At 39.5% G+C, this 10,630-nt stretch overlaps 1 protein-coding gene across 1 annotated transcript; it reads right to left on the bottom strand.

The window, feature by feature from the left end:
- Positions 1–159: 159 nt before the first annotated feature.
- On the bottom strand, positions 160–8,847 carry LOC149623180 (uncharacterized). Its single transcript, XM_089853272.1, has 17 exons — positions 8,659–8,847; positions 8,386–8,588; positions 8,152–8,293; positions 7,957–8,050; positions 7,774–7,893; positions 7,641–7,697; positions 7,376–7,504; positions 6,796–7,265; positions 6,589–6,742; positions 6,379–6,523; positions 5,878–6,285; positions 5,598–5,770; positions 5,316–5,520; positions 5,009–5,229; positions 4,572–4,745; positions 3,129–4,485; positions 160–278 (listed from the first exon to the last, which is right to left on the bottom strand). The coding sequence occupies exons 1-16, from the start codon at positions 8,787–8,789 to the stop codon at positions 4,285–4,287; spliced, it is 3,027 nt and encodes a 1,008-aa protein (XP_089709398.1). The 5' UTR covers positions 8,790–8,847; the 3' UTR covers positions 160–278; positions 3,129–4,284.
- Between the last annotated feature and the right edge of the window lie 1,783 nt (positions 8,848–10,630).

The following is a 10,630-nucleotide window of genomic DNA, read 5'->3' as shown; positions in this document are numbered from 1 at the left end:
GGCAAACATTGTAAATAGCACTTACTGTCGTCTTCGCATTTTTCAGAACACTGCCTTACAACCATTTTCTTATTGACGTATTTCTACGCATAAATGATGAAATTAAATTTAAAATTTAATCGTATTATTTAAATTAATTACTAGACAAAGTTTGTCCAAGGGTGAACAGGTCATGACATTCTTTTCGTCGCGATCAGAACACGGCGATATAGATCCAGTTCCGCCTCCTCGGGGGTAACTTCCGCATTGATAACACTTCAAGGCTTCGGTCACTTCCGCTGAAATCATTCCAACATAGAAGAAACATCAAAAAGGATCGGGTATAATCGACATAGTGTCGCGAAGAATGGGGGTACATCGAGTAGCGGATTAAACTGTATTCCGCCGTGTACAGCGACTCTGCCCGAATTTGACCTTGACGAGCGTACTTGACGGTACTCATTTACGGCATAGTCCCTCCTCCGCGCGTGTGCGCCCACAAAACTACGCATCAACGGCCATTTCTTTTTCTTACCCCACTTTGGAAAGTTTCTACGTATTTTACAAATTTCGATATTGTACGAAACGTATGACAGTGATGGGTGCCATTTTACAAGAGGAAGCGTATTGTAAAGTTTTTTCTTGGTAAATTAAGGTAAAAATAAGTTAAAGTCCCGGAAAACTATTTCCAGCTTCCGGTTTAAAAAGGTTCGTGCTTATTAGCATTGTTTATCAGTCAGGACTCAAGTCAAGACTAATATAATAATATAATCTTGAATAGTACTCAAAAATCAGAGGAATATACCCAACACTTCAACAGCGATATAACCATATAACGAACAGAAACTAACGGTAGCCATTTGAAGACGCTATTGATCTTGAACGGTATAATGTCTTGAACTATCTCCTTTTTTCCGCTTTATCGGCTCAATTTTCTTCGGTATTAACAAATAATGACGTCCATTATAGTTAACCCGAAATCCAATAATACCATCGCTTGTCAGAATCCACTTAAGAAAAAAGCCCTTCCAATCTTTACGTGACCAGATTCTCAACTGTAACTTCTTTTCCCGATACATTGGTGTAGTTGTTGTAATGTAACCTCTTCAAGTGTATGTCATTTCATTGGAGAAACTACTTTCGAAGCTATAGTTTAATCGATTTGTAACTATAAGCGCGCCGCAGTTACCATACTACAGCGGCTCCTGCAAAGAAGTTTCCACGGGGAAAGCTGCCAAAACCATGCACGACTTAGCTGTATCGGGATAGCTGCGCATGATACAAATAGTCTTCGCGCAGGCGCGAATAAGGGGTCTAGGTTATTACAACTCCTCCCCTTTAATTCAAGCAGAAAGGCCCAGAAAAGTAGAAGAAATCTATTCCTCATTCAAAGTACAATAGCTTCACTTCGCACACCCTTGCATAATTTAACCAATTACTCAGCTGCTCAGTTGATTAAATCCCCTAGCATAAACCAAAATGGTACAGTCTGTTTAGCCCGTGTCCCCCATTAGCTTTTTCCAATATCCAATTTGATCACTGTCCTGGCTCCTCCCCAAATTTGACGTTACTTCTCCCGGAAACCGTACTAATAATTACAAGATAACAACTGCGCTTAGTTTTTTTAAATCTAACACTTCTTTAACCCGAAAAACAAATGGATTAGATTTTAGTTGCAACTAACCCTTTAAAATAAAAGTTGCTAACACTTTGTTCAAGTGACACAAACCCTCGCGCAGTTTGCAATGTAAGGAAACCCAAGGCGGATGATGACACAATGATGAACGTTATATCAACTGAAGAATATTGTATTTTTTATCTTAAACCTTAAGATAAGTTGCTTTAGATAGATAGAAGAGGCGTAACCGCACGAAGCAAAGTTGGTCACGCGATTCCCTCATTCGCAACAGAGTGACGACAGTCACTAAGAACTACTTGATATCAATCTCTTTCACAATGCCGTTCGGTAATCGTCGACAGCGTCAGAAGTATATCATACATTTTTCAAGGAAGTGCACCTAAACTATATATTTTCGAAGAAATATAAGAACAATCGTGTACGGATAAAAAATACCTTCCTCTAAGTAAAGTTTCGGAATAATACGCGATTGCGTCACAGAGACACAATTGCTTTTTCTTTAGCGACAAATATCGCGCACCTGAAGTATTTTTAGCATTCGCGACGGAAATATGTTTGAAAAAGTCGCCAAATTGTCCCGAACGGAAGTAAAAATTTAAATGATTTTCTGGTGTACACACTTGCAAAGGCAAATAGAACTAACAGAAAGTGAGGCAGTAAGAAATGATTTTCTGGTGTACACACTTGCAAAGGCAAATAGAACTAACAGAAAGTGAGGCAGTAAGAAGAGAAAGAGAGTAAACGACGCGTGATTCACGTAGCCTCTATTTTCGTTAGAGAAAGAGCCGGATTAAGATGGCCACAGCCTGCCAGACTCGAGCCGCATCGTTATCAGGAACACTTTACTTGTCAAGATGACAACCCGTAACCCCTACGTAACCCATAATACCAATCCTTTTTAAAATCGCCGAAAGTTTTTTAGCGAGTATCTCCTCGAAGATACTCGCCCAGACGAAACGGTTAATCCCCATCCCTTTTAAAATCACCTATGAAAATTTAGAATGATTAGTTCCGATAAAAATGTTCGTATCTAATTAGAGTCTGTTTAGAATCTTTAGATCCGACCAGATTCTGTTTAGAATATTTAGATCTGATTAGATTGTTTAGAATCTTTAGATCTGATTAGATTCTGTTTAGAATATTTAGATCTGATTAGATTCTGTTTAGGATATTTAGATATGATTAGATTCTGTTTAGAAAATTCAGATCTGATAAGGCTGATCATACTACATAACGCACCTAACCAGAATCGCAAATCACACGGATATTTCCGCATCGGGAGTCAATCACTGACTAAGACCCCTCTCATATCATCTACGAACTTTTGTTTCATTTCGCAAAGATTAGATATAAAATTTAATAATTTTAAAAGAAGCTGAAGAAGTTAACGAATTCAGTCAGTCATTCGCGTTTAAATTGAATATAAATAAGTTAAATAGATTTCTTCAGTTACAAACTTGGTGTTCTCACTTTGGATAGTGAGATCTGAATAAATCTGATAATATCTTACCTGAAAAGAATAGAAGACAAATCAGCAGAAGACATGTTGTTGTAGATTTCTTGATCGAAAAGCCCATGTAAAAATGCATTAAGAAACTTGAATTTCAAGTTGGTATTTCAAATAAATGAAGCTTTCGGATAAAGTCGATAGCCAGTACACGAAAATAAGCGTTGAACCGCCGCCACCAGTCCCTTGTTCATTCGACGGAAGCGACAACACTTATGCCGCCTTGTCTCCCTGTCTTCTCAAATATCATCTTGTAGACTTGGTAAGGTTTACACGAGAAGGAGTATGATTTTCTGTTTTTACGGTGGCCTTCTGAACTTAATTCAGATGTCGCTGTTTTGCGGGATATGTACGATTACGAGAGACCAGGAATACATACAGCTAATAGGAATGATTATGTAGCCCTTTTCTCAACTTGTCTGTGCCGGACTAGCGAAAGACCACGGCCTTAAAACTATACCGCAGTATCGTTTCTAGTGTTGAGGTAGTCGCTCAGTGTGCATCCAGCTTAACTTCTAACTCGGGTCACGCAATGTCCCATAACAGCCTGAATTAAACTTCGATTTTTCACCTAAGATCCCGGATTTTTTTTTCTGTTCCGCCGACTCTTTGAAAGTTTTCACCTTAAAAGTGTCGCGCGAGCGTGCGTAGAAGTAACCGACAAATTAGGTGATAAATTGGACAATAGGATGTTCGGGAACGTTGGTCTCAATTCTCGGAATCAGAAAATTATAGAGTTGACACAGGGAATAATTAAAGTAGCGGGCCGATGATGCTTCGATGTGGGAGGCGCTTATCCTATAGACGGGATTTATCGTCGAAAAGTAACAAAAATGCCCTGAAGGCCAATGCCGTCTCCCTTTGGTACTAGATGAACATAATCGGTAATTAATGAAAATCAAAAAGGGGTTACTTTATTTTTACGCATCTTCGTTAGATGGGGAAAATATTAAATTTTTGGTGAAAGCCCGAGATATTTTGTTTGTCTATTTCACATATCATTACTAATGTAATAGACCAATACGAAATTTACATGTGGGTTTCGTTTGAACACGTCATAATAAATGAATAAGCTGGTACCACCAAGATGTGATTGGTCTATTTCAAAGGGTTTCTATATAAAAAAAGTCTATGTAAAATGATGATAACAATGGACTGACTAATCGAGCGATTCGTGTTGTTTAAGAATCAACTGTTGATTTTGTCCGATGAGCATCGTGAATAAAAATGGCGCCGGATGCTGCGAACTAGTTCCACTTTTATGTAAAGACAGACGATTTCGACAGTAACGTAGAGCTTCGCAAGCCACGTGACCAACGGTCCATTGTTTCAGGTCAGCCAATTTGCTCAACACTTCCAACTACAATCGCGGTAAAATTAGATCTTACGTCATACTTGCGGAGTGTGTTATAGGGTTATGATAAAAGACGTTCCATGGTATAATACCTTTTCTAAGTAAGGATCCCCTTTAGTGTAGTAAATTAGATACGGCAACCCTGCGGAACTAGCGGCTAACCATTGCAACACAGCTCTGAGTTGAGGATCACCTTTTAATCGACCACAACCCCATCTGCCGGTCGCTACTGGCCTCAAACCGTCAGCTGAAGTTCGCAGTAAGCTCTGTGGATATATTATAAAGGGATAGTCGAAGTAAGGAGGTATAGTAATTGTATCGAGCATTTTTTTCTCGGCCGTGTTTTTTCTTCCCCAGAGAGCGTTATTGGGTAAGGATTTTCAGGATCAACTTTAACTTTTCATGCTTTTGGGGTTGGGCGTGAGTAACTCTACTATCCGTTACCATGGATATGTATAAATACTTAAGTTGTACTATAGTAGTATATAATAATACGTTAGTATTTGTACATATCCATGCTGTTACTTACGCTATATTCTTCCTCTTCCTCTAGAAAACCCAAGTCTTCGTTTGAGCAGTTAGGTTCGCTACTGCGAGATCTTGAACCCACGCTTCGACTTCTATCGGCGCTGCAGTCACTTTCTCTGTCGTCGTCTCGGGATGAGGAACCGGAAGTAACACCAATACGGGCTTCGGTTTCCACCTTCCTCCAGAACCCCGCGTTGGCTGCCGAATAAAAATGGCGCCCATCTAAAATTCAAACAGGACGGTCAAGTTATCTTAGGAGCGCTTCATCTTTTCCTTTCAAACCTAAAACATAGGCTTAAAACACTTACTGGTTTGAAGGTCACACACTGGTTCTTCGTCATCGGACTGAACCTTTCTTTGCCTGAATTTAGCCTTAAAAGGCACAGGTAGGTTTGGGTGTACACCATCGTAAGAGTACGCTTTCAACTGACCATCACCAGTGGTCATCACCAACTTTCGCCCCCTCCTTGCCATTATAAAAGTGTCAGCCGGAACGGCCAACAGATTGGCGAGCTAGAATTGTTGTATATTAATGACACAGCTCCTGCTGTGATAGCCTAGTTAAAGAACTTTGACCCCTAAGGACGTACCTGTATAGTATTGCTGTCGGGTTCCATTGTAACTAGAGATGGTTCTGAATTGGCCGAACGCATAGAAGGACCAGTGCCAAATAGAAGCTCAGGGTCTTCTTCGATGTCCTCCATTTCACTACTTCCAGAAGAGCTGGTCCGTGAATGACGACTGCTTCTTCGACGAGACAAACCTTCAACGAAATTACTGTGTTTCAGTATCTAACGAACCCGTTCCCAGTAGTCATAATGGTTTGCAGCTTGGTAGATAATAACAAGATTTGGATGCAAGTCATTCTACCTCTACTCCTTCTTCGAAACCGTTTCCGGAAGTCTTCGTAGCGTTCAAATTCGCTCAAATTCAAAGAGTCATCATCTTCATCCTCGGTTCCGTCTCGCAAAGCTAATCCCTTAGAGACACTTCCGGCACTGCGACTGCGACACACTCCTTTCGAGCTACGATGCCCACCAGTTGACAGTTTATCAGGGCTCGAAGACTTAGATCTGGATTGACCCCGTGAGTTACCACTCCTTTCGAAACTGGACGACGACCCTTCTGACAATCGAGTGTAACGGTTCAGTCTATCAGCGTGGTTCAATAAAGACATCGTCACGGGGTCCATAGTGGTTGGGGAAGACGAAATGGAATTCAATTTGTCATCCTCCATGGAGTTGGATTTTAAGCCGAGTCCCGGTAGAAACCAGATTTCTAGTAAATGAAGAAAACTAATATAGTTCGATTACTTATAACGTCGGTATTGCAATTCATCGATTAAAATCAGTTGAAAATGGCGCGCGTTACCTTCGCAGGAATCAACGCTTTCGTCGGCGGTGTAGTATTCTTCCTCACCGGAAGTTTGATTCATGACGTGACGCTTCGGAACTTTTTTTGTCAAAGACGGTTTCCTGGCGATCGTCAACAATGAAGGATGTTGTACCAACGGAGTCTAAAGCGAAAACATTAAACCCAGTACTAGTAAACTTATACATCAAGTAAACTATTGAAGTTTACCTTTGGATTAGAGATTTCACGTCTTAAAAAACTGGGCCTCCGAATCGTTTCCTTCGCATTCCGATTCTCGGTACTTTCTTTCAGAAATAAATTTCTCGTTGTACGGCTGGCATTTGAATTCGATCGAGACACCTTTGCAACCTCCGAAGTCTTTCTGTAAACCATATGAAAATTATCAACTAACAATATCAAGGCATTATGATTTACCTTTCTCCGCTCGACTCGACTGGAAGTGATTTCTTGGGAGTTATTTTATTCCCGCAGGAATCACTATTTTCTTGAGCTTCACTTCCGGAATTGCCTGGTACTTTACCACGCTTCCCAGTGCTCTGATCCGAAGATCTTCTACTGGACACAGCTGGACCTATGAAACAAAGATCAACACTGTTGGCCAACATAATTTGTCCCTGCATATTCGGACGATTTAGCGCTGTCGAATACGTGAACTTACTGTTGGCACCAGTAGCTGGACTTCGTCTGTCAGGACAAGTACTTGAACCGGAACTCTCTCCAATGGGCGACGGCCTTCTGATGGAATTCGGTTGAGAAAAGGCCACCAATAACTTCGTCAGGTCCCTCATTAGGTATTTGTCTTCGTACTGACGATTGACGTCGTCGGAATAATCAAGAGCGTCCATCAATATGACGTCAGCCTCCTTATCAGCGTCTAAAAATGGCTGCGATAGAAAACCAATAAGTCAACGTTTTCACGGGGAAGTAAAGTGAATTTTTTATAAATTTAAGTCAGGTGTGGTTTTGAAATAATTTAACATTCCGCGCCTCCTACCAATGAGGAATCGCCTAATCGTTCGAGTACGTAAATTCCTTGGATGAGCATGGCTTCATTATCTTTCAGGGATTCAACGAAACACAGTGTAGTTAGAAGTTCGGGTAAACGGCTGAACGTCAGTGATTCCTAATCAATAACAATATATTATAATACATTACCACAAGTTTGACGTACGCTACTAAGAAGTCGCGGATTGACGTATGTGAAATGTCATAGACTTTAGTAAAACAAACGGACTAATTTTTCTTCAAAAACAACTCACCTGTGAATCATCTTCTAGCAGTGTTCGTCCGCCAATTCTTCGGCTGCAGAAACAAGCCTACTTTCAATAATAACGAGAAACAGTAATTTATAATGTTTCTAATCAATAATCGTGAATAATAGGAGGTGCCTACTTTAATCATTTCCGGTTCTGAGTCTTCGATATTTCCGTATTGTCTGACGGCGATTGGGCAAAGTGGCTTCGTGTTACACAGCCAAGATGGCATCGAGGGAATGTTTTTTTCGGGAAGGACCTGATGTAAAGTGTAAAGAAAATTAAGTTTTTTCATAAAGTTTTAATATAAATATGAACTAACGTGTCGACAAAAACGAATTGTTCCTTTTGGATCGGTTACTGAGATTTTCTCAAAGTATTTTAAGACGTAACGGAACTTTTCTCGTTGGCTAGCCCTACGAATTAAAATTCATTTTACTAATTAACAAATTCCCTTTCTGCGATACTAATTACCATAAGTATCTTCTAAAATGGCGGGCCGAAAAGTAATACTCACTTTTCCATGAATCTGAAAAACTCTCCAAAATTGAAATCTTGTAGAGTCGGATGGGTTTTAGGTGTTCGTCTAGGAAACGTAGAGAAGATGGCGTTGGCTAGAATCGAAGCCAAGAATCTTCTTTCCAGACGCGTTACTTTCTCTGCAAAATTTCGTAATAGTGGGTTTTTCATAAAACGGGCAATCTTGAGAAAATACGGGATTGTGAACCGCGTTTCTTATATACAGACTTGCCTTCTTGTTGCAATGAGAAAACAAAGGGTATCAGTGGTCGAACAATACGAAGTCGTTGAGCGTTTGAAACCAAACTTGGCAGAATGGCCTTGAAAAAATGTACTCTTTCAGAATCGTTCAGGTGTTCGTTGAGGTAGTCACGAAGACCAGCGTACCGCGTTGGGTCACCTAATGGTGGAAATTCTTCAGGGTCAAGGTTCACACTAAGGAAATGGAAAATAAAAGAAATATATATTAATATAAGGGTAAATAAACACTGTAAAGTTTAATTACCAGCAAGAATCATATATTTTCAACATATCCTCAGTGAGTTGGTTAACAGTTTGGGCCAATCTGATTTGACTAAGTTGACGTTGAAGTTCCGCCCAGTTGGGCAAATCGCAGGGTAGAAGCACGTGCGCCATATTTTAATTGGTTGCTATGGAAACAAACGCAGATGATACGCGACAGATAACAGATTTGTATTATGGGACACTAGCTAAGGTACCCAGGGGTTGAATTTTTACGACTTTCAAATTAAATAAAACAATGCTTAATTAGGGGCTATTCATAAAGCCAAAATGTGACGGGTCTAGAATAGGACGTTCCTCAAATGCTTAATATCTTCGGGTTCGCCTCTGTCCCAATCTTGAGAAGAACTCAACCACCAAACCACTTCTAATGAACCTTTTCCTAGTGTTAACGCGGTTTGGTCAATTCGGAAATTAAATAGTTGTAACGGTGCATAAACAAACAAATTTCCGAAATATACTATATAAATGTATTTCAAATGCATCGTTACAGTGGAAATATCTCAAAATAAAAGTTTGCAATAATTCGACATTTGCAAAGCAATAATTCCCTAGTTTAAAAATAGAATCGAAAGGAGAGAGTGTAAACGAAATATTTCGCGGTTATTTCTAGAAATAACTTCAGGATATTTAAAAATAGTTCTTGGTTTATTTTGTTTAGCGTAGAAATGTTTTAGAGACTTTACTACGCACTACAAGAAACAAGAAACAGCCGGCGTGGCTCCAAACATACGCTCTCCCGACCGGTCTGTGTAAGCAGAAGAAAATATTTTCTTCTGGTGTAAGATAATCCGAACGAAATAATCTTCACCCTAATGCGTGCCATGGTCGTTGTACAATGGGCGTACTAGACCCGATTACAGTTATAGTTACTTATAACCGCTTTGAACTATTACCATAATTTTAAATGGAGTATAAAGACCAAAATTTATTGTGAGCCACCTAACAGAATGTTTAACAAATGATAGGGAAAAGTGGGGCTAATTATGTCATCAAAACAGACAATGGCCCAAAGAAGGTCCTTATCCAGACCCTTAACATTTTAGCTTTATAATTAAGCCCTAATTAAGGATTTTCTTTTTGAAGGTGTTAAAAATGTTAGTTTCTATAAAACAACAACATCATACAGATTAGTAGTTTTCTACAGTAAACTCTTCCTGGTTTCTAGTAACTTAAAACACACGGGCAACAGCGGTTAGCCTAGCTAGTCCATAATATAACGATACATTTAACATCGATATCTCAATGGCCAATTCAACGGCATTAAAACAAAGTTCATAGTAAAATAGGCATGCTTGTTTACCTCGTGTCTCGAGCACTTTGACTCGCGAGTAGAAACGACGCCTTGGAACCCAATAGGTAATTGTAAAACTGGAGTCTCTGGTATTTAGAACGACTCTATTTGAAAACCCTTGCCTCGCGAACGAAATGTTTTTGGAAACATGACAGTGTAGCTCGTTGTAAACGAACAGTACTACAACGTAATAATGCACTCGGATTAAAACCCCAGCGAAAAACACGTACTATACCAACTAGAGAGAAGAGCTATTTTTATATATCACCGTGACTTTAAAGGGATAGTAGTATATACTGCTCTTTTCATTCCGAATATCAACGTTTTAAATACTCGAAAGTTTTCATATTGAGTTAGTTGGATGATAATGTCATAACGTTGTCTCCTTCCGATTGGTAACTTGCGATAGTACAAATTCATTTCGAATACCAAATTAAGGTGTTGATGGTTTTAAATAATTTGAAAATGTTCAAATTGAGCCTAATAAGTTAGTTTTGCCTTGAAGAAGAGAGGGATGGAGTGGTAGTTTTTACTAAAGGGCTAGAAAATATTTCAACCCTTTTAGTGAAAACTGTATAGAGCACCCAGTCACGTGTCATCTTCTCTTAAGTCACGATATCGCACAAACAAAGATCATCTAAACCGCAATAGATATTCCAAA

The sequence above is a fragment of the Phalangium opilio genome, unplaced genomic scaffold (genome assembly GCF_054372755.1).
Source record: "Phalangium opilio isolate 3A_F unplaced genomic scaffold, DU_Popi_V2 ptg000113l_1, whole genome shotgun sequence".
NCBI lineage: Eukaryota > Metazoa > Arthropoda > Arachnida > Opiliones > Phalangiidae > Phalangium > Phalangium opilio.
This window is presented reverse-complemented; position numbering and strand designations above follow the sequence as displayed.

Excerpts from the sequence above, each read along its gene's own strand:
- LOC149623180 (XM_089853272.1), bottom strand. The coding sequence starts at position 8,789 with ATGGCGCACGTGCTTCTACCCTGCGATTTGCCCAACTGGGCGGAACTT. Across the intron at positions 7,698-7,773 it reads CAGAACCGGAAATGATTAAA|GCTTGTTTCTGCAGCCGAAG; the intron begins GTAGGCACCTCC and ends TATTGAAAGTAG. Across the intron at positions 4,486-4,571 it reads GGGATCCTTACTTAGAAAAG|TTGGAAGTGTTGAGCAAATT; the intron begins GTATTATACCAT and ends CCGCGATTGTAG.